At 40.6% G+C, this 24,260-nt stretch overlaps 1 protein-coding gene across 1 annotated transcript; it reads right to left on the bottom strand.

The window, feature by feature from the left end:
- Positions 1–6,816: 6,816 nt before the first annotated feature.
- Positions 6,817–22,261, bottom strand: gtf3c4 (general transcription factor IIIC, polypeptide 4). The gene is made up of 5 exons (XM_061733474.1): positions 21,950–22,261; positions 15,619–17,379; positions 13,658–13,788; positions 12,999–13,087; positions 6,817–7,091 (listed from the first exon to the last, which is right to left on the bottom strand). The coding sequence occupies exons 1-5, from the start codon at positions 22,259–22,261 to the stop codon at positions 7,027–7,029; spliced, it is 2,358 nt and encodes a 785-aa protein (XP_061589458.1). The 3' UTR covers positions 6,817–7,026.
- Between the last annotated feature and the right edge of the window lie 1,999 nt (positions 22,262–24,260).

The following is a 24,260-nucleotide window of genomic DNA, read 5'->3' as shown; positions in this document are numbered from 1 at the left end:
GGCCCGGACCCCAGGTTGGGAGACACTGTCCTAAAACACCATGTTTGACCAAATGAGATGTTCATGTTGATATATTTTTTGTTTTTTGGTAAAAAATGTCAAGTTTGCAATCATATGAGTCCTCCAGAGTCTGGGAGATGGTTTCTTCTTCTCCCCAGTTATTCAGACTTTGGTATAATCTCGCTGGGACGTCGACTCCAGTTATGATTAGAAGCTGTTGTGAAAGTTTGTTGCTTGTGAATAATCTTTGTCATTGTATGTTGGAAACAAATGGTTTGGAAATGGTCATGCAACAATTCCCAGACTGACCAGCAGCAACAACATGTTCTCTAAGATCAGTGCTCTCCTCCTTCGCAAAGTGCCAACACACACCTGCCCATTCCAGCAAACTAATGATGCAGATAATCAATGAATCAATTGCAATGTATGACTGTAAAGCAGTTAATATGAACTTCACACACTTTTAGCGCAGATTGTCTTAATTTTTGTAAAATAATGTCCCGTTCATATTTTGTCTGAGGTTCCACTTATTTTCACAGTTTTAGGAAACAAATCTTTTATTAAACGTGATATGTGAAAGTTAAGGATGGAGCTTGATTGATCTCTACCATAATTTAGCTTCATAGTCTTTGTTTTGACGTTCTTGTCTCACTTTCACCTAGGGCTGTGCGATTAATCGATTTTAAATCTAAATCGGATTTATTAATCAAGACGATGTAAAAAAAAAAGGAACATTGGAAAATCGATTTTCCTTTTTTGCAGCTGGCTGCATTACAGACAGAGCTCGTCTAGTCTTTGTTTGGTCAAGAAAATTGTAAATGTTGTCACTTTACTAAACTCAAGAAGGATTTACAGTATCTTTCAATTGCACTTCATTCCCAATAGGGAAATTTGTTTGCCATTTTTCTTTAAAAATAAAGATAAAATGTTTGAAACAATTTATTCCATTGTCTTTTGTAGTTTTACCAAAAAAAAATCAAAATCGAAAATCGGGTTTTCAGAGAAAGCTCTACTTTCACCTGTAGACTGCTCAAGTACCTGAGAAAAAAATAGTTGTTCTTTACAATAGTTTAAAGTCATTGTTGCAAGTGTAATAGTTAATATTTGTGCAAATAGTTTTAAAGTGATTTTTTTGTGCACAGCCATTTGTAACAAATGTAGCATTCTCAAGGGAAGTGACTGGTTAAAAACATATTCACAGGTCTTTGAAGTCACAAATTAATTTCCATATGGAGGCACATTCAGAGAATTGGACCCTGTTCCAAGGTCATGCTTTTCCCATTTAGTCATCAAACCTTGGCGTTATTTTGTGGAATATTAATTCACAAAAACAACTGTTGTCTTCTTGAAGACTTTGTACTTTATGCGAAAAAGTTTGCATTTTTTAGTGAGGAACTGTTATTGGCGGATTTTACCCAACAAGTATGCCTCTACGATCTTATTCTAAGTTACAAATAACACTTGGAAAACGTAATTTACTACTTTAATAATCCCCAACGGGACATCAAGTACATGGGCAAATATTGAACAGTTGCAATTAAAAAGAACAAAAAAAAAAAAAAAAAAAGAAGAAGCCTAATTTGCCCCGGAGAGAGTGCAGGGCAGGTTTCACCGCTTACAATTTAAGAATTACTAAATGAACCGGCATTTATGAATTAACAAAATCACAGCCTTTTAGGTGAGGTGTTTCATTTCTGACACTTTTCACCTCTGAAAGTGAGAGCTAAACATCAGAAAAGGTTAAACCAAGCATACGATCAATGCAGCCCCTGCACTTAATTACGGCAGAACCAGAGGAGACGGGGAGCATGTCTACAATGAGCTTAATTAATGTAGCAGTAAAAAGTGGCCCTCCCTCCCCGGTCCTATTGTGCTGCTCAGTATTAGTTCCACTTCAGCACCCTCAAAGGCAGGAACAAATAGTGACTCTAATGATGGACATGCAGCCCCCCTCTCTCTTCCACAACCTCTCGTCTGGTCTCGGGTCACTGCCCTCCCACCCCCCTCCGCTCTCCCCCGACTCCCTCGGGGAGCCGGGGATGGAAAAACAAGCATGTTCCCCCGATCAGTTTTGAATCAGCGGAAGACAACCTTGCATACTGACTTCATTAGCGCTGACAAGTTTTGAAGGGATGTGGCTCAATTTAGAAAGACTTCACAAACAGAAGAATGAAGCCTCACGGGGGCAAGGAGGGAGTCAGATGCAACTCAGGGCTGTTACTGCGCTAAAGTGGTTATAGGGGTGTATTTCTGGTCCCAAACTTTGCAGACGCGCAGTGTTTACAGCTGAGGGAATATCTGCTTCCTGTCTGGATGCTATGCAAATGTAGTAAGTATAGAAGAATAGGGAGGATTTGTCAGTTCGGGGGGAACGATCAAAACATTTAATGTAATAAATATCTTACCTGTAACTTAAGATTTAGAAGTTTGAATAGGAAAAAGTTCTACAGAAGGAAGGAACTTGGAGATAACATCCTATATATATATATTTTTTTTGTGAGGCAAGGCAAAGCACTTTTATTTGTATAGCACATTCCATGCACAAAGGCAACTCAAAGTGCTATACAAAGACTTCAGAATAGATAATAGACAGATGACGAAAGAACATAAGAATATAAATAAAATATAATAAAAAAAAACATTTGGACGTAAAATATATAGAATAGAAGTGAAGTTTTTTGTTTGAAGCAACTTTTTTGATTGAAGTAGTGTTTTTTTGTGTTTGGGCCATATTATGGGTAGGACATTTGTGTCTTTATCATTTAATCAAAAAAGAAGTTGCTTCAAAAAGAAAAAAATATTTTCAATAAAAGAAAACCACTTCAATAAAAAAAACAGTGTTCAAATGCATTTTTTTTTAGTCTCAAATATTTTTTTTGCATATTTTACAGTTTTTTTTTTTTTTTTTCTTGATCTTCTTAGAAAAAAAACAACATACAATGACAGATAACATCCTATATTTAAATTTTTATCTTAGTTGTTTGAAACAATTTTACTATGTCTGCAGAAAAAAACGTCCTCTGTACGTTGCATAACACAGTTCAACACTAGTTTTGGCTGCTCCCGAACATTATTTAAGGCAATAAGAATCAACAGGAGATTTGAAACGAGCCGCCGATCTAAAACCATCGCCACAAGCACCTGCATAGTCTCACGGTCTATTTGAAAATATTCTGTAGCAACAAAATGAATCGATGCCCTCAAGAGAACACAGTGGGACACATTGTGTTCAAACTCTACTCTAAACAAAACAAAAGGAATATCACATGAAATTAAGGTGCGAGGAGGAACCACGCATGTTTCATGTCTTCCAGCCACTGACATAAAGGATATAAATATTGTATGCAAAGAGAAAAATCCTCTGTTTGAAGTGTTGAGAGCAAAGACAGTGCGAGAGATGGGGAGGGGAAACATGTAATTACTGGTGGAGATGCTCTTTGACGGATTAGTGTATTAAAGTGGGAGGAGGATCAACCAAGCGCAGCTAACCTCTAACAGAGCTGCTACTTCCCGTAGCAGTGACAGGGATGTTACAACCCGAGGAGCCACTTCCACTTGACAAACGACATGGCGAGCACCGAATCCTCAGGCTGAAAGGAGGAAAAAACAAACAGTAAACCCACCACGGCGAGGAGCAAAGACGAGCTTTTTAGAGTTTCTGAGCTGCACAGTAAAGACCAATGTTGCGGAGTAGAGGTTTCTTAAGTGCTCTCCACTGATACTGAGAGTCTTCTGACTCGTAACAGGTTACACCAGTTGTAGGAGTCTATTTTTAATTCACCTGCTCACACAACAAGTATTATTCTGCTTCACATGCAAAAGGAAGGGACTTGTAATCCAGCACTACCTTGCTACCGAAAAGATGTACCTTGTGCTTAAACAGCATGAGATGTGCTAGATGTCTCCAGGACCAGCAGGTCTTTCCAGAACTGGGATTTCCTTGTTTAGATTCTTGATAAGTTTTAAGTTTAATCCTAACTTTTCCTTCAGTGTACAGTAAGTATGACAGTATTAAGCACTAAGATGTTGAAAAAACTAGAAAACTGCTATTCATTTACCATAAAATGAGTGGTAATAGTTTTTCTTAAAAGGTCAAATATACAGTTTGGATAACCGCTAATAGATTTTTTTAACGTGAAAAAGACCGGCATGCCTGTCATCCTTCCACTCTACTTGTTTTCTTGAGTTGTCATCCTAAAATAAACCAATCGTGGCTTCTTTTTTTTTGTAATATTTTAGGCAAAATGTTATACTGTACAAAAGAGCCGCTCTCAACCATGTCATTACAGCTCTGTCCACAGCAGCCGGTTGAAGGACACTGACTCATTTCTGATTGACTCAGTGAGGGAAAAGTGGGGAAGGCTGGATGATTATAGCACCCTGCACATCTGAATGTTTCACTGAATGAGACTTTTTTTTTAAATTTATTTTTTTATTCCAGTTGGTATTAACTTCAAATGTCCATGCGTAACCTCGTAAAACACACAACAGTTGCTCAGTGCTTCAAATAGATGAAGAAAAAACTACTAACTGAATATGCACGAATCCTCCTGTCTCAGAACCATTCATAAATTATGGATGGATGTGTTTTTGCAGTTGGTTGTATTGTTATTAATACTCCTTCTGTCTCACTCTGATTCTCATTTACCATATCATGGATTATTGTGTTGATACTGAAGCGGCTACTCTGCATTAGGAAGTCTCTCTTTTGTGATTAGTTTACTTCTAATTTTAGTTACAACTGAATGTGTTGGAAAAGATGTAATAAACGAAATATTGTTGCATATATTGTATTAAGTCTAGGAATGGGCGATATTTTACCGTTCACGATATACTGTCCAAAAAATTCCCCACGGTAAGAATTTGACATCTCGCGGTAAAAATGATAAATTCCCGTTGATGACGTTTTTGTGTAAAGCTGATTTATGGTTCTGCGTTAAATCCACGCACAACGACGTGTGCAGGAAGGAAGGAAGGAAATGAGCCAGAAAGAAAGAAAGAGAGAAAGAAAGATATGAGCCTGAAAGAAAGAAAGAAAGAAAGAAAGAAAGAAAGAAAGAAAGAAAGAAATGAACCAGAAAGAAAGAAAGAAAGAAATGAACCAGAAAGAAAGAAAGAAAGAAAGAAAGAAAGAAAGAAAGAAAGAAAGAAAGAAATGAACCAGAAAGAAAGAAAGAAAGAAAGAAAGAAAGAAAGAAAGAAAGAAAGAAAGAAAGAAAGAAAGAAAGAAAGAAAGAAAGAAAGAAAGAAAGAAAGAAAGAAAGAAAGAAAGAAAGAAAGAAAGAAAGAAAGAAAGAAATGAACCAGAAAGAAAGAAAGAAAGAAAGAAAGAAAGAAATGAACCGGAAAGAAAGAAATGAACCAGAAAGAAAGAAAGAAAGAAAGAAAGAAATGAACCAGAAAGAAAGAAATGAACCAGAAAGAAAGAAAGAAAGAAAGAAAGAAAGAAAGAAAGAAAGAAAGAAAGAAAGAAAGAAAGAAAGAAAGAAAGAAAGAAAGAAAGAAAGAAAGAAAGAAAGAAAGATTCCCATTGATGACGTTTAGTAGCATTTAGTATCTTTTAGAGCAGTGTTTTGGCTCCAAAGACTGAATGTGGTGATAGATTTATAGTTACAAAGGTGGAGTTGAATTGGTATTTTTTTTATCGTCATTTTTATCGTTATCGGGATAAATGCCAGAAATTATCGTGATACATTTTTTAGTCCCTAATTAAGTCCTCTCACTGATTGTTTAAAACAAGGATGAGCGTTGCTGCTGTTCAGCTAATCACACTGTTTGAAGAAGAGCTACCTTGACTTTTCTTGCTCTGGGGCATCTCCTAAAGTGATACAGCGGGAAAAAGGTGAAGTCAGAGCAGGCCACGCAGAGTACGGGAGGAGACGACTCTCAACCGCTGGGCCCGGTCTCTGAGATACAGCTGGTTCTTTGATCAGCGGCCGCTGACCTCCGTGAAAACAAGACGCCGGGGCCACGGGGAGGGTCAGAGAACATACTGCTGAGGCTGTAACCCCTCCCCGCAGCCCTTGTTCGCCCCAAATATGAAAAAAAAGGGTTAATTGTATTTAACAATATGCTCTCTAACCCCCCTATCAGCGCCACCCTCCCCTCCTTGATTAGAATTAGAATCACATCTGGTGCCATGTTCTGTCCCTCATTACTGCTGAATCTCATTACAAGGCGCTCCCGCGGGAGGGCCGCGCCGGCTTTTTAAGCACACTTTTTGCTTTCTTCCTGCCTCTTGCTCATTTCATCTGCCTCGCCGCTTCTTCTCTTCTGCGTTTACATTAGCGGAAGTCCTCATCTGAGAGAATGACTGAGCACCAGAACATTCCTCCTCCTCCCGGAGCTTCAAAATTGTTTTACAGTGCCAATTAAAGTAGGTATGTTGAGATTTTTCCAGAGTATGTATAATTCAGACTGTATTATTTGTTGCACTTAAAAGGAAGAGAGGAAAAAAAAACCCCACTAAAATAGGACTCAGTCTAAGTTCCACTTACTTGCAATATAAAGTACACCAAAGGTTGGAGAATATAATCAACATGAGGAAAATGGGGGGAGCGTATTTATGGTGCCCTAAAGTCCAACTGAATAATAAAGATCTCCACATATAACAACATTTTATACTTTGTTTTTGTGCAGCACTGTGCAAACACTGGCTGGGGATTTATTTTAGGAGGATGACTAATAATCAAATGTAAAGTTTGACACCATACTGTTTTTTTACCGAGGTAAAACATTCACTTAAAGCCACTGCAGGAAAAATATTTTCTCTGCACACTTTGTAGGCTGTGCTTCATTGTTGAATAAGCGAACAAACAGATATCAAAGCTTTTTATTTAATGTTAAAAGACACTGGTAAAAAAAAAAAAAAATCTTAGTAAAAAATAACATAATAAAAGCTCAATTAAAAACTCCTTTATTAAAAAAAAAAAAACTACTTAAAATTCAGAACTCTTGTTGTGAATCCTGTGTCAGGAAAAGGGAGTTCTGAGGGGCGCAGGGATGTCTGGAGGTTTCTCCGTATGTTTAGATCATCGGCGAGTCACAGAAGATGCAGGGCGCCTGCAGAATCTTCTTTATCCACTCTGGATCTGAGGGAAAGATCCGACAGTCAGTGAAGAAGATAATGCATTGTGGACATTATTAAAAATTCATATGCATAAATATAGTTGTTTCAAGCCTAAGTACGTTTTTGTTTTTTCACCATTTTGTTATCTCACAACTAAACGTATAGCCACAACACCTTTAGCTCACACAATTTTTAAAGTCCACAAGCTTGGTAAATGGCTTAAATGGTTAATGGCTTACACTTATATAGCGCTTTCCAGCTGTACTCCTAGAGCCCCAAAGCGCTTTACACTGTAGTCGTCCACACACACACACACACACACACGTTGTCTGCGGAGCTGCCGTACAACGGTGTTCACCTGACAACCAGGAGCAACTGGGGATTCAAGGACACTTTGGTGGACACAGGAGGAACTAGGACTCGAACCACTGACCTTCAGGTTCAGGGTGAACGCTCTACCCACTGAGCCACCTCTTACTCTAACTCTCACTGAGAAATAAAGTTTGAGGAAATAACTGCTGAAGAAAGAAGACATTTATAAGAACAAACATTTGTTAGGTGCTCTACTCAGGCGGTGGGATGGAGCTGAATCTGACAAATGTCAAAGCAGCAGACAACAGTCGGCTTTGGCTGAACAGGACAGCTGGGCTTCAGGCTCTCAGACAAGACTGATAAAGATCCCGCATGCATGACACTGCAACATGAAGCAAACCTTAAATCACTGGGAAGAATGCTAATTTATCTCCATAAACAACAGCAGGAACTCAGGAGTTAACACTAAAGCCGTTTGCTGGGTATTAATGGATAAATAAACAGCTCTTCTGAGTCCAGTTTTAACAACTGCTTTAGACTACTGGAAGTCTGAAGCCAGTGGCTATTAAATGCAAACAAAAGAAACACAACAAAAAAATGTCTTAGCTAATTTAAATTTATGTTAAATTCTGACCTGCTGATTTTCAATTTTGGCCAGTTCAGACAGTCTAGGTAGTATTATTCTTCTGTTCACAACCCTGTTCCTCAGGAGCCACAATCCTGCATGTTTTCCATGTCCTGTCCTGCCCTGCTCCACACCTGGCTCAAATTAGTGAGCCACTGATGGACTTGTCCAGACTTTGATGACAAGTTGATGGTGATCCAATCAGGCGTGTGTGAACAGGAAAACATCTGAAACATGCAGGACAGTGTCCTGTAACACTGCTATAAGCAAGAGCATCCTGGAATATGTAATGTATTGGTGCCTAATAGGCTAATAAAAAAAAGTGCCCATTCAATTAATGCCTTCTAAACTTTTTATTAAACTGCAGCAGCAAAAGGAAAAAACCAAGGTTCATGGATAGAGAATAAACTCTATTCAAAAAATGGTGTTAGCACGGTGGCGCAGCTGGTAGTGCAGCCGTCTCACAGCTAGAAGGTCCTGGGTTCAATTCTCGCCGGGGACGATGCGAATGTGGATGCTAAGCAGACTTTAAGCAGGCTGGGATGGAGGCCTGTTGCAGGGAGAGGTTGAAAATAGTGTGCAAGCTGGTCAGACCAGGTTCTCAGTACTTTCCCAGGTACTCCATCTGCTCCAGTGGCTTTCCTGGGGTTGAGTTTGCAGAGCTCCCGTTTCACATCCTGTGTCTGTACAGTGAGCATTTGGGAGCTGAAGGGTGGTTGGGATGGAAGTTGTGGCAGAGGGTTTTTGTGTCAGGGTCTCAAAGCGGGCAAAGAAGGTGTTCAGCTCCTCTGCCAGTCGGACGCTTGAGTCTGCAGCCGTGTTGTCTTGGCCCCTGAAGTTGGTTATCTTCAGGATGTCCTGCCACATCAGCGGTGGGTTGTGGTTGGAGAGGTGTTCCTCAATTTTGCTTTTATAGTCTGTTTTGGCTTTTTTAATTCCCTTTCTGAGGTCAGCTCTGGCAGAACTGTACAGTTCTTTATTGCCTGACCTGAAGGCGTTGTTGCGGTCCCCGAGGAATGTCTTTACCTGGCTGGTTATCCAGGGCTTCTGGTTTGAGAAAATGTGAACGCGCTGTCCACGGTGACATTTCCCATGCGAAATTAATGTAGCACATAGGGCTGGGGATCGATTCAAATGTCAAGAATCGATTCGATTCCGATTCTTAAGATTCAGAATTGATTATCAAGATTTGATTCGATCCGATTCTGATATTGATTTGGGTTAGTGTTATTAAAACTGTTTTTTGAGCTGTTGCATGAATTATATGACTGTAGTTACGCAACATATTAATACTAGTATTATATTGAGATTCAACAGCAAGTATTGCAGCTAATGATGCTGTAAGGACCAATCAGCTCCCAGAATGCTGATAGAACTGCTTTCAGAAACATCGTGGGTCAGAATTACCAAACAGATCCAGGGAGGAAACAGAGACGGATGAAATCGGTTTTATTTTTTCCTACATTCTGTTTTTATTTGTTCCATTTTCAGTCTATTTTGGTTTTTAATTTTTGAGAATTTGGTTTTTAGCATTTTTTGCAAATGTAACCCCAAGACAGTGTATAAAGTAATGAAATATAGACAATATAGACAATTTATGTAATTATAACCTAACACTTTAATCTTTTCATACCTTCGATCTTTAGACACATGAATCGATTTTTAGGAATTAATATGAGAATCGATTTAGAATTGGGAAATCGATTTTTTTCAACACAGGCCTAGTAGCACAATACAGCCTCTGTGTGTACAGCCAGGCCCTGGGGTTCAAAGATACTACAATTGGTGTCTGCAAAACATTCCTAGAGCTGGAGAAGTGCGTCCTCTGAAGGTTTTGGTCAGAGGAGTCGTCTTTCTTCTGAGTGGGGTGTCTGCAGGGGTAAGGAGCAGAGAGAGGTGGTCTAACTGGCCTAAGTGTGGGAGTGGTACGGCTCTGTATGCAGGTTTAATAATTGTGTAGACCTGGTCTAGTGTGTTTTTCCCTCTGGTCGGACACTTGACATGTCGGTAAAATTTAGGCAGGGCAGACTTCGGGTTTGCCTTATTAAAGTTGCCTGCAATGACGTGAACGCCGTTGGGGCGGGCCTGCTGTAGCTTGTTGATGGAGTCTGTTAGGATTGGACTGAATTTTCCAAAAGACCAACAAAAAAATCAAACAAACATTTAAATAAAAAAGCAGTGGGCTGCTCGGTGGCGCAGTGGGTTAAGCCAGCGGCTCATATACAGAGGCTACAGTCCTCCTGCAGCGGCCGCAGGTTCGAATCCCAGCCTGTGCACCTTTGCCGCATGTTATCCCCATTCTCTCTCTCTACACCCTTCCTGTCTGCAACTTGAATAAAGGGCCAGTAGAGCCACAAAATCTTATTAAAAAAAAAAAAGAAAAGCAGCAATGGCCTACATTATATTTGAGGAAAAAAGAAATTCACGAAACCGTTATAGAAAAAGAAAGGAAAAAAAAAATTTATTAGGCAGTTTAATCTCTTATTTTACTTAATATAAACACAACTTTCAAAAGGATCTGTAGGAGCAGCCAGTAAGGAGAAAGATCTTCGCTGTGAAGCGGAGGACCAAAAAAACTACAAGCTACCAAAGGATAATTCATTCATCCGTTCTTCTATTCAGGTCATGTAGATTTGCGCATGGAAAATGAAAAAGTGTGTGGAAAATGCAGCGCACTCAAAGGGCTTTTTCAGTTAATTCTTAAACTCCAGTCTTCTGACTTAAACAGAACTCATCAAGACCTCCTGTTTGTGCAGTCAATACAATTTCTTCACATTTCCTGCCAATATTGTTACAGTAGATTTAGGGCAGAAAGTCAACTTTGCTGATCACTTGGCTGAGCGTGCACGCGCACGCACACCTTGTGTGGATGAGACCAACACAGAAGGGTGCGGTTCTGTTGTCACGTGTATTGTTTTGGAGCAGCGCTCCTAATTGCATCTTACTTAGGCATGGGAGATAAACCTGACAGGGAAATTGTTTTTTTTCACAGTTTGCTCACAGACTCACTGCACTGTCCATCTGAGTTAACTGAAGATCATTTTCACTATCACATGCTGCACGCTATAAAAAGTATTTTGTTGGAGCACTTTTAGCTTTGACTCTCATTTTTACGACGGCATCTTCAAATACGCTCATGCAATGTCACACTGACAAAATGGGAAGTAGTTCTTCACATTTCCTCCAAGATATCTGATTGATGAGGGGTCATTTTGCTCAGTTGGCACTAGATATGAGGCAAGGATCACTTCATCAATCACTCCTGGTTTTGCAGCGGTTTTCCTCCTTCCTCAATGCGACCTCTGGTCTCATCAGGAACGTTTCGGAAGCAGAGCACTTGCAAGTGCAGCCTTCTCGGCTGGATTCGTGAGACTGCTACTTTAACCAAAGTTCTTGAGATAACACGAGAATGTAATCAGTAATCAGCTAATTTAAGGATGTATTTCTTACCATGTCTCGTCCTTTCTGGAATAACACAAAAAAAAGGAGGAGTGAAGTCAAATGAAATCCACTTTTCAACTTCTTAACTGAAGCTTTCGCCGTACGTGGTTCCAACCTCTTTTACCCACAGGTTAATGTAATGTCAGTGTATGAGGCAGAGCTTTATTTAGAAAGGTTCACCAGATTCTCTACATCAGTGGTGTCGGACTATTTCAGGGGTCTCCTAACATCATCACACCTGATTTTAATTAATGGGCATCATTAAGGGGTGGATATACTTGCTGTTTGACCCCGCGTTCACGTCTGTTACCGTTCACAACCAACTGCAACGTAGTACGCGATGAGAACGTGTCGTACCGGCGGTAACCAGAGTAAGCAGAGCAGAGTTAGACGGCTCTTTAGGACCAGCGTTGCCGAACCCTGGACTATTTCATTTTACATAATTTCCCTGTGCATTTAACCATTAATAATAGGTATAACTCATTACTACTATTAAGGATGTGGTTGACACTTGTTGGAAAAATCTGCCTTCAAGCCACTCATGAAAAAAAACAAAAAAACAAGCAATTTGGTAATTTTGCCTACATTCTTCTGGTACATTTTTGATTCAAATCTACAATTTAACCACAAAACTGTTGTTAAAAAAAAAGCAGTTTGATTTGAGATAAAGCCATCCAGTGGCACTGGTAAGGAGATCAAGATGTACTCTGCGAGAGCCGCTCGGTGGCACAGTGGGTTAAGCAGCGGCTCATATACTGAGGCTACAGTCCTCCTGCAGTGGTCGCAGGTTCAAATCCTGGCCTGCGTACCTTTGATGCATGTCATCCCCATTCTCTCTCTTTACCCCATTCCTGTCTGCAATTTGAATATAGGGCCATTAGAGCCACAAAAAAAAAAAAAAAAAAAAAAGATGTACTCTGGGAAATGAACGGTTGTCGCAGTATTTTACCAACAGGAAACACTTATGCCTTTTTTGGGGAGGCAGCGCCTGTGCCAATGAATAAATAGAAAAACTATATAGGAACAATAAGGCCTTTAAATTATTTATTGCAATGTCCAAACATTTCCTTAATGGTTAAGTAATCTATTTAAGCAAATGTAACTCGTTTCAAACCTGTATTTGGTTAGCTCCTCTGGGCTTCACTTTTATGTTTGTATACGATCCTACATTCGTACTGAAGCAAACTGAATGAAATAAAACACAATTATTTATTCCTGCAGCATTTCTCTTCATTTTCAAGCTACAATGAAATCTAAATCTGCCTCTCATCCAGAATGTTGGTGTAATGAGACGGAGGAGGCACAAGAACAAGCTATGAGACGGCATATTAGAGAGAGAACAAATAAGTGAATAAATAAAGATATATTCGACAGTAATCCATGCTTGTTAAGAATTAACTTTTCAAGTGTCTAAAAACCCAATAAGTCGGGTGAGGATCTGTGCAGCAGTGCAGGGAGAGGGCTGATGTTGAGGGTGACAGGAGGAGATGGCTGATCCAGAGCGAGGATGTGAGATGGAAAAGGAGGAGGTGGATGGAAAGTGGGGCTTACCCTCAGGTTCTGGCAGTCTGGCAATGGTATCCAACAAGAGGCACCGTCTGAACGTCAGGGTCTGGCAGGCCTGGTATGATAACCCACACCTGGAGGAGGCCGTGACAAATGTGTTAGAGACCACGACAGGAGAGTCACATGCAGTAAGAAAAGGTTGTGCAGAAACAACACTGAGATGCTAATGACGGAAACCGAGACGTCAATCTGCCCGGCAGTAGAGGCGCGGGGGGAATGTTCAATAGACGATACTTATCTAAATATTTGACTTGTAAGCTCTGAGGCTGAAGGACTGAAGAAGCAGGAAACATGAAAACAAATAATTGGAGATTAAATTAAAACCTCATCTTTAATTGGCTTTTTCCTTGATGTTCATGAGTCTCGTTATGGAAAACAAATATTGTTCATTTGCTCTGAAATGGTTGACGTCACATCTGCATAACATCGGACTTGTTTGCTCACATTTCAGCAGGTTTATTTATTTCTTTTTTTAAAGATGTTTTTTGGGCTCTAGTGGCCCTTTATTCAAGTTGCAGACATGGGGTTCGAACCTGCGACCACTGCAGGAGGACTGTAACCTCAGTATATGAGCCGCTTGCTTAACCCACTGCGCCACCGAGCGGCCCATTTCAGTGGTTTTAAAGTGTAGGATAAATGCATACCTGAGCCACGTGTGTCCTTTTTCACAGGTGGCTTTTGTGTGGTCTGTGAAGGGCAACACGGCCTGACAGAGGCTGCAGCGCTCGGGGAACGTCTGCTTGTTCGTCTTATTCCTCACGTGGTTGATCAAGACCTGAAAAGAACGAAAGCGTCAACAAATCCCGAGGATGCACGTGAAGAGACAAACGTAGATACGAGCACACTGACTTCATTATCAACCCAGATAACAGCATATATGTTTGTTTCTCTTTATCCTTCAAGACACATTATAAAAATGGTCAATAGCTTCAGAGTGAATCCTTCTTGTGAATTGTTTTTACAAGAGTGAAATGTATCTCTTTTGTTTACGTATTAATTTGAGTTTTAATTTGAAGTGCTTAAACTTCACTGTACATCCTCCAATGCAGCTTAACCATTAGTTTTCTGCTGACCCGTCGGGTGTACCCAACAATTACAACTAATAAGTATCAAAAGAAAGTTTTCAGCAATTTCATCTGTCTGCATGTCAAATCATCCACATGGCTGATTTTAATGCACCTAAAATGTTATTTTGCCATTTAGCAACAGTAAGTGGAACGGGCTTGATGCACCCAAAGGTTGAACCCAGTTATTAAAAATAATTATTAAAAATAATAATTAATAATTATTATTAAAAATAATCTAAACGAGGCTGCTGAATGCTAAACTGAAGATTTCTGGGTGATAACCCACAAACCTGTTGTGGACGTCACGGTAGCTGTGGACTTCAGTCCTGCACAATAACAGGTCCATATAGTCATTGATTCTGGCTAGATCTGTCACATTTAATGATTCATCGTATACGAGATAATTGTGATCATGTCTGTAAAAGAAAACTACAGAAATGTTGCATGTCCATATAGATTTTCATTTCCATCTTTTGATAGAGATGACCAACTGTTTAGTCTTCTTGAATTCAAATAAATCTGTTGTTGTTAAAAAAATAAAAAAAAATAAAAAAAATTGAAATAGGTCAGTATTACAGACTTGTTATAGTTGTGAGTAGGACTGATCTTCTAAAAGATGTTTGTAAATTTTGTTTGGAAGGACCAAAAGCCAGGAAGATCTGTATTTTCAAACAGCTCTATAGCAGCAGTTAGCGCTCTTGTTCATGTCCTATAAAACGTCCACGTGTTTTTGACAGCATAGTCTGCAAAGATTCAAAAGAGATTACTCATTCATGAAAGCTTCGTACATCTGTGAGTAAATTACCATCTTACTAAAAACCTGCCCCGGATTCACAAACGCTACGAAAAACTCCATTTGATTTCAGGTACATTTATGAACGCTAGTTGATTGCAGATTGGCATTGCGCTCCAACTGCTCATTGATTGGACCAAAACAACCACACTGTCCGCCCAAAAAGGTTTATATGCAAATCATCTCACAAACTTTGATGTTGACACCTTATAACAGTGATTCCCAACCTGTGGGCCGCGGCCCCCTGGTGGGCCACGAAGGTATTGCAAGTGGGCCGCCAAATCATTCACAAAAAAGTATGATTTTTGTGGGGGGGGGGATATAATTATATAAAAATATACAGAATAATGTTTTAAATGTTAAAACTCAGTTATGTTTAAAATGATATTAAAAATGTTTAAATATTTTCATTATTTCATTTTGTTTTCCTTCAAGTATTACACATGTGACAAGCAAATGAGCGATAGGAACTTTTGTTGTTATCGGTCGGACCACTTTGCAGCGGGACTGCATTGCACTTGACTTATTTACGTTTGATGCTGATACCTGAAACTGGAGTATAAAGATGGATAGCTGGCTAGCAACAGGGAGAATTAAAAAGTTTGGAGGTAGGCCGCGAACATTTTTGAGACATAAAAGTGGTCCCTGAGTTGGGAAAGGTTGGGAACCACTGCCTTATAACATTCCCTAATAAGATAAAAAGAAACAATATCAATAAAATAGTTTAGAATTATGAATGTATTACCTCTGCTGCTTTATCACTGGCATCTTTGGAAAGATAATCCATCAGGCCACATGTAGGTACGCTGGTGTTCTCACCGATCCAGGTGTTGAGGTACACCATCCCCAAGACTTTCTTCATATTTTCCCTCACCAGGTGGGTCTCTGCAGTCCTGACCTCAGCCCGCACCATAGCAATCTCCTCGTCTTCACTTTTCTCATTCCCCAGGTGGATTCCATTACACTCCCACCAGCGTTCCTCTCTTTCAGCGGCTTCATTATCTTTGCCACACTCTCCCTCATTCATTAGAAGAGCCTTGTTCTCTCCCTCATTCATTAGAAGAACGTTGGTGTCTAAATGGTTAGGTCTCCAGATGTCATCTGTCTGAGGAGCCTGTAGTGACTGTTGGAGTATACGCAGCAGAAAGAGCTTGAGCCGCCAGAGGTAGGGAGAGTCCTCTTGCTGAATTTTCTTATTGAGTTCGTCCAGCTTGGGGATGCATTTGTGCTTCAGAACGTTCCACCTCACCAAGTCAAGTAGGTCAGCCATTTTATACAAGCTCTGGGTGGTGGACTTCATAAGCAGCGCTGCTGCAGTTTCTGCTGTTTTAAGAGTCACAAAGTGAACCTGGTAAGTCCTGTTAGTCGGGTGAAAGCCATCAACAATACCTTGCGTGCTAACAAGGGCAATATATGCTCCATTGTGGCTCACAGCAATCCCGTGAAACCTCCTCCCCGAGAGGCTCTCAGGTAGTTGAATGTCCTCCTGATTAAAAATCAAGTTCTCATTAAACTGTGGTGTCAGCTTCTTAATCCACCCGTCCATGGAACATGTGTAGACTGTAGCGTCATGCTGGCTGACTGCGACGGAGACCACGGGAAGTGAATGCAGCCCTGTTATGTGAGCATTTTGGACGTTTAGTCCAGCTGATGAAATCAGGAGCAAACACCAAAAGACATAGCAGCCCCGAGAGGCCACGATGAGGCTGCAGGGAGTTTTATGGATGGGATGGATCAGTGAAACGCATCTGATGTTTTCAACGGGAATCCCGTCGCACTCTTTCCACAGGATGATGGGGTGTTTGAGGGTAAAGTAGCCCTTCACTCCTGTCAGACTGACAGGCATGATCTTAACAGGTCCCTCCTCACTGCCGATGATCAGGCCACTCATTTGACGAGCTGCCTTTCTATATTCCCACCAAGCCAAGTCAGTGGGTCTGTTCACACTTGATTCAATAAGATCATAAAACATCACGTCTTCCCCATTTGTAAAAGGCAATTCAAACTTCCATAAAACAATGTCCCCGTTATCCATTAAAACCGCAAGGAGGACCATCTCCACGTCCACAATCGAGTTGTCTGGCTGAACTTGACTGATGGAGTAAATACTTGACCACTCCATTCTCAAGGGCGACTGCATACGGAAACGCCGTTGCAGCTCATCAAAGTCCAGCAAGTTTGCCTTTGGCCGCTTGCCATCTTTTCTGGCGTAGCCTCGCTCCGTTAGCCTCTCGCCGTACTTTTTGGTAAGATCGACAAGCATGTTCCAGTCGAGAGGCTTGTGGCTGTTATGAATGGTTAGTCTGTCTTCAAGTGTTAGGCACGCAAGCAGACAGCGTCCGATAGAGTCGCAACCTATTGGGGACCAACTGGCATACTTGATTCCTTTGTGCATGCCTACGGACCGGTGGATCAGCTGGTCAGCCAGGAAAACTTGCCTTATTTTGATGTCTGGATGCGTTGTGAATGTGTTCATGGCTTGAGATAGTTCTGCTGATGGTCCCACCTAAAAACATGAAAGCACAAATTGGTAGTAAATCATAAAAAAAGGCTAATTTTAACCAATCAGTTGTAAATATACTAGTTGAATATTAGACTTAGACTTATTCCGCTTTAAGTTTCTAATCAAAAGGCAGATTGAAGAGGGAAACATTTCTTAACGTCTTTCTAGAGTTAACAAAAGGACCAAAGATAAATGTCTGTCAACCAACGGTAAAGGCCGAAATATGGTTCTGCGTCAAAACGGCGCCGTACCTACGGCGTGTGGTTTGGGTCCACGCAGACCACACGCCATCACTGACGTGCACCTCCCGAAAATTGTAACTACGCGTCGAGGCGACGCAGACCACACGCAGACGGAGAGGGCTGTGATTGGTTAACTTGGTAGCAACACATTTCCGGTTTCCGGTTTGAAGCAGTCGTGAACTTTCAGCGCTCTTTTCTTCGTTTGTGTGATTTTTTTTGTTTTTGTTTTTGGCACAATAGTTGTCCTTATCTCTTTGATTTACTGTGACCGGAAAAAGTCAAATTCAGAAAAAGATCGCTAACTAGCGGTCACGGGGGGTACTGCACCGCGGAGAAATGGAGTGACGGAGAAGTCCGAAGGGTTCACGACGGCGTCACGTCTGCGGCGTGTGCTCTGCGTTGGTGTGACGCAGAACCTTAATTCAGCCTTAAGGAGTGTGCAAGTGTAACTAATGGCGCTTTTCCACTAGTACCTACTCAGCCTGACTCGCCGCGCCTCGGCGCCTTTCCACTAGGGGTCCATCCGTACCGAGTAGATACTTTTCTATAACTACTCTGCCGAGGTTCTAAGCGGCTGAGTCGGGCTGTATCTGACGTCACACTACACGCCACCGATTGGTCGGGGGGTTGGAGTCAGACGTCTGAGTCAGGATGTGACATCAGCGAAAGAGCGACTCTGACGGCTTCTTTTTCATTTTATTCAACAGGCAATGGCAGCGCAAAAGTCTGTTTCGTGATCCAACTCTGAGGTGCAGATGTTCATAAACCTGGTGGCTGAGGAGAGAATTAAAAAGGGATCTAGACGGGCGATAAGGAACGACCAGATCTACCAGGAGCTCTGTCAATTTCAATTTTCAATTAAATTCTATTTTATTTATTTAGCGTCTATTACAACAGAAGTTGTCTCTAGGCGCTTTTCAGAGACCCAGAACATGACCCCCGAGCAATTATTACATAAACATAATAATAAGAAAAATAATAATAATAATTATAAGTCACTTCCTTGTTGATCACGGCTACCAACTGACGTTTCAGCAGCGCCAAGACAAACAAAAAAAATTCAAAATCGTCGCCGCTGGAAGCTTCTCACTCTCATTTTTTAACCTGATAACTTGATATCGAACACAAGTCACAGACCCAGCAACACACATATCTCCTCCAGGTTCTACATCTTTAGTGTTGCTGTCTTCTTCATTTAGATCTAACAATCAAATACATCACAGTAGAGATGCACCGATCAGGATTTTGAGGGCCGATCTCGAAAACCAGTATCTGCCGATCCCGATTTTGCCGATCACCAATCACAGCAAGAAATCCATAAATTCGTCAATAGTGTTGTCTCATGTGCATGACACTGACATTGTATTATTAGGTATAAAAATTAGGAGATGAGAAAGTATCATTAATTGACTGTTTTATTGCATGCTGAGACAATGTGCAATATTTCACCCTTAGTCCAGGGGCCGGAGCCCAACATTTCACTTCTCAGTACCACTCAAGGTGATCAAACTTACTTATAATCTTTGAAAATATCCATGTCTGTAGATTATATTTTGGTATGATAACCCTTCCTGAGTGGAGGCTGTATCATAGTTATCAGCTCATGAAGTTACCCACCCCCTTCCGAAAATTACATTTTAGATGCTGGTGCATATCCTGGTTTAGACTCACGTACAGGATATCTGTCAATGTTTCACAATATTGTCTTTGGTATCATTTTAAAGGGGACCTTTTAAGCATTCATTCACCTTTAATATATGAGTATTTCTATAAATGTGTTTTTATGTTTTTATGTCTCATTAACGTTATTTAAAGCCAGGCTTTTATTTTATTTATTAAGGAGACCGATATTTAATGCTTTTATTTTGAAGGCATCTCGCCGAGACCTCGTAAACATCCGGCGCTTCGGACTTTAATGGTAAAAGTTTAACGGCAGTAGAAAACTTTGTCTGAATGACTAAACTAGTGTCGGGAATGCTAAAGTGGAGCCTAACTGACACAAAAAGCACCTGCTGATAAGGATTTGTTTTCTTTGCAAATGTTATGCCGTATTTATGTCCAGCTTGAGTTTGGCTGTCATGGTTATTCATGTATTGTGGTTAGCGGTAGGCCTGATTTATGGTTCTGCGTTAAATTGACGGCGTAGCCTACGGCGTCGCCGCGCACCTTACGTTGTATACCCTGCGTAGGTGTAACGCGGAACCATAAATCAGCCTGTAGCTATTATTACCGAGCGAGCGAGCGAGCAGCTGCGTCGGTCTGTATTTAAGTTAAATGAAACGTATATGAATGTAGAAAGACTAACTATTTTATTTTATTCCTTTATAGCTCTTACGGTGTGTTTGCAGTGTATTTATTGTACATCCAAGGAATAAAAACATTGTGAACCATCAGTTTGAGAGTCATCCATCATCAGGAGATGCTACAGAAATTATTTTTTCTCTCTGTGCGGCCCGGTACCATATGACCCACGGCCCGGTACCGGGCCGGGGCCCGGGGGTTGGGGACCCCTGCTTAAAATGATACCAAAGACAATATTGTGAAACATTGACAGATATCCTGTACATGAGTCTAAACCAGGATATGCACCAGCATCTAAAATGTAATTTTCTGAACTTCATGAGCTGATAACTCTGATCCAGCTGCCACTCAGGAAGGTTATCATACCAAAATATCATCTACAGACATAGATATGTTCAAAAATTATAAGCAAGTTTTGTCACCTTGAGTGGTGCTGATATCTGGCCTGGCCCATGGACTACCTCTAGAAACTCTTAGAGACGACTAAGACTCGGCTTACAAAGAGTAAGTGTATCTTATTAGCTTCAGCTTTCCTGTGGTAATAATTATGACATGTGCACCAACACAGACAACATGGCATCCAGTGTTTCCTTCAAGTTCCTGGGCGTCCACATGGGCGCCCAAATCACTGCAGACCTCTCCTGGTCTGTCAACACCACTGCACTGGTCCAGAAGGCTCAGCCGCTGCTGTGACAGTGTGGAAATCCAGCTGCACAGAAGCAGACAGGAAGAGGCTGCACAGGGTGGCAAACACAGCACAGAAGATCATGAGCTGCCCTCTTCCCTCTCTGCCCTCCCTGTCTGACATCTACAGCTCCCGCTGCCTCAGCAGGGCAAGGAACATCTTAAAGGACAACACCCACTCCGGTTTCCAGTTCTTTGACCTGTTGCCCTCTGGGAGGCGCTTCAGGTCCATACGAACCCCAACAGACAGACTCAGGGAGCTTCTTCCCCAAAGCTGTGACCTTTCTGAAGCAACAAGCAGAGGTGGGTAGTAACGAGTTACATTTACTCCGTTACATTTACTTGAGTACGTTTTGGGAAATGTTGTACTTTTAGGAGTAGTTTTGAATCACTATACTTTTTACTTGAGTAGATTTGTGAAGAAGAAACTGTTACTCTTACTCCGCTACATTAGGCTACGTTGAGCTGTTACTTTTCTTTTATCCCTTTTATCTGCGTACGCGTCAATCTCATGACATCACTGAGTGATTCTTTGGGACACACACACACACACACACACACACACACACACACACACACACACACACACACACACACACACTTTATGAGTTCATGTTTGTTCTAGTTCTGCCTGGTTAAAAAAGAAAAGTACAAAGGCTTGAAATTTTGTGCTACTTGTGCTTAATTTATTTTTTTATTCTGTTATTATTTTATTTATTAAAGTACTTGAATTTACTTTAAGATTATTTTAAATTAAGCTATTTTTTATTAATTTTATTTTGTTATTTTATTTAATATTATATTTATATTTTAATTTGCCTGAAGATGATTATTTTGTACTTTTGTCTGAATGGTTGTGTTAAAAAAATAAATCAGACGTTACTGAACAGTTACTCAGTGCTTGAGTAGTTTTTTTCACCAAGTACTTTTTTACTTTTACTCAAGTAATTATTTGGATGACTACTTTTTACTTTTACTTGAGTCATATTATTCTGAAGTAACAGTACTTTTACTTGAGTACAATTTTTGGCTACTCTACCCACCTCTGTCAATACTGTGCAATATTCTTCCATCCATTCAAGTGCATTATTATTCTCTCATTCACTCATTTTCATAGTGTATATATATTTATGTTTCCTGTTTCTCATTTTATTGTTTACACAGTCTTTATTTACATAGTCTTTGCATGTGTGCACTTTTACGGAGTTGCTGCCTCATCTCATGGTACCAGTATAATGATAATAAAGGCTTTCTATTCTATTATTATGTCGTTTTTCGTGGCTACAACTCCAGTGCTACCTTGTTGGCATATTGTATAAGCAGCCTGCTATCCCGGGGTTATTTACCAGCACTTTATATGCTTGACTCGGGACGGGGATGGAGGTCCTGGCGAGCCGCAGGTCCTGCTTGTCTCCGTCCACCTGCAGCTCCATGACGGCCAGCGAGCCGGCGGTGCAGGCGGCCAGGCGGTGGTCCTGCGACCAGCGGAGCGGCTGCAGCCCGCACACCGGGGACGTGAGGGGGACGACCGGCTCCCGCTTGACCAGCACCTCCCCGGGGGTCGCGGCGGCGGCATCGTCCTTGTGTTCTGAGTCGGTCTTACTCAACACGCTGCTCGTGTGCGACCGTGCCGACACGGACGGGCTGACAGCCGCCATGTTGACTGGTGGGGGGAAGTGACGTCAGCGCGCGGGAGGGCGAGAGGGCGGGGCTTTGTACGGCGAGGGGGCGTGGTCTTCTACAAGGGGGCGGGGCTTTCTCTGCGCTTTCAAACAGTGGCTGCGTCCGAAATTGCATACTTCCACCCTAATGAGAATGGGTGCAGATCCCGGCGGGGGCGGAGGGGACATGTCCCCCCCAATTTCTGAAAAACATGAATTGTCCCCCTCAATAAAAATACCCTAAATTATTCAAAATTGAACAAATGTATTTTCAGACATAAAGGTTGAATATGTAGAATATTTATTAAAAATATATTTCTAAAAAAATAATACATCCACGGTGCGTTTTGATGTGTAAAGAATGAAAGTATTGCTACTCCATACATTTTTTTTTTTTTTAGTCTGAATTGATATTTTTAAAATTTTTGACGGGCTCGAGTCGAGCTGTTTAGGACAAATAAACAAGAAATAAACAAGAAAGGTAAGCACAATAAATGATTCCCTGTGCAGTATTTTTTGGCGAGCCTTTACCAATTTAGTTCCAATAGTATGCTCTATCCATACTCATTCCGGAGAATGTTTTTAGTGTGGATTGATGGACACTAGCCAAGCAGAAACTTGAACTTCCCACAATGCAATGCAGCCGCGTTTGGTTGCTAAGTGATACGTATATGTCATAAGTATAATATTAAGTATAATAATATTATTATATAATATTATTCGTATTTAATAATGTCATCTTGTTTCGGCCAGAATAAACGGGAAAGAGCCCCTGCTGGGCCTGGGAGTCGAACCGGGAACCTTCTTGCTGTGAGGCAACAGTGCTAACCACCAAGCCACTGTGCTGCCCCTGAGTTCAGACCCAAAGTGAAATTATAAGGACAAATAAAAATGACAGTAAAACAAACTCACAAAATAAATGGTTTTTATGTACCGTTATTATAAGTATGTTTAATTTCCTCATTATAAATAACAATGTTGCCGTGAGGGCATAGGGACTTTTGTTGGAAAAAACTACTTGCAGCACAGACATCAGTTTTTATGTCACTACATTTTTATTAATTTTAAAGGAGTCTTTATTGACCAAGATACACAAAATATTAATAATTATAATAACCACAATCAAATGCTGTAACAATGCACCTTTCAATAACCATGTCTCATACTGCTGCACCTTTCACTTTCACTCAAAATTGTACGGTATATATGTTAATAAGAGTCATTTGTCTATTTACTGTACAGTGGGCGAAAATAACCGAGTCAAATTCCCTGTCTTGTTTGACCTGACTTGGCCAAATAAACATGATTCTGATTCTGATTCTGAAAACTTCAGCTACACCTGTAAAATATTGGACCCTAATACTAACATTCAAGTACAGCAGTTCCCAGCAAAATTTAGGTTTGCTTTTCAAGCAACCCATACAAATGTATGAATGTATGGAGAAAGAAAAGCATGAATTCTTCTTATTTCCCTGTAAAGTATTGAATGCTTTTGCCTTCTCTGACCTTGAGATTCTCCATTGATTAAATAGCATGGTAACATACCTTTTATTTTCTTTTTTACCATTAAAACAACAAGGTTCCAAACCATAAGTGACTCATATGGCACACACACTATTTACTGAAATCACAACAAATTTCTATCTCTGAACCTCTACACTACCTCTACACTACAGCTGTTTTATTCATGTCCTCCAGTTTAAACAACCATAGAGACTATTTAAAATATGATGCATAGAAGTCCTTCTATAACAACAGATATGACAGTTTAAGTGAAAAAAGTCTCCATGGCAATTACTTTATTTTAAATCCTCATCACTATGTTTCCCAGCCCGGTTTACTAATGTTTGACCTCAGAGCCACCACATTAAAGAGTAGCACACATTTCTTTCAATTACCTGATGCACAAAACAGCTTGTGTACATGAAGAAGCTTGATATTTAAATTTGCTGCTTGTGCATGTTACTTTATTCTCATCTTCCACATTTATTGAACA

Source organism: Cololabis saira, chromosome 11 (genome assembly GCF_033807715.1).
Source record: "Cololabis saira isolate AMF1-May2022 chromosome 11, fColSai1.1, whole genome shotgun sequence".
Classification (NCBI taxonomy): Eukaryota; Metazoa; Chordata; class Actinopteri; order Beloniformes; family Belonidae; genus Cololabis; species Cololabis saira.
The sequence above is the reverse complement of the archived record's forward strand: the minus strand, read 5'-3'. Positions and strand labels throughout refer to the sequence as shown.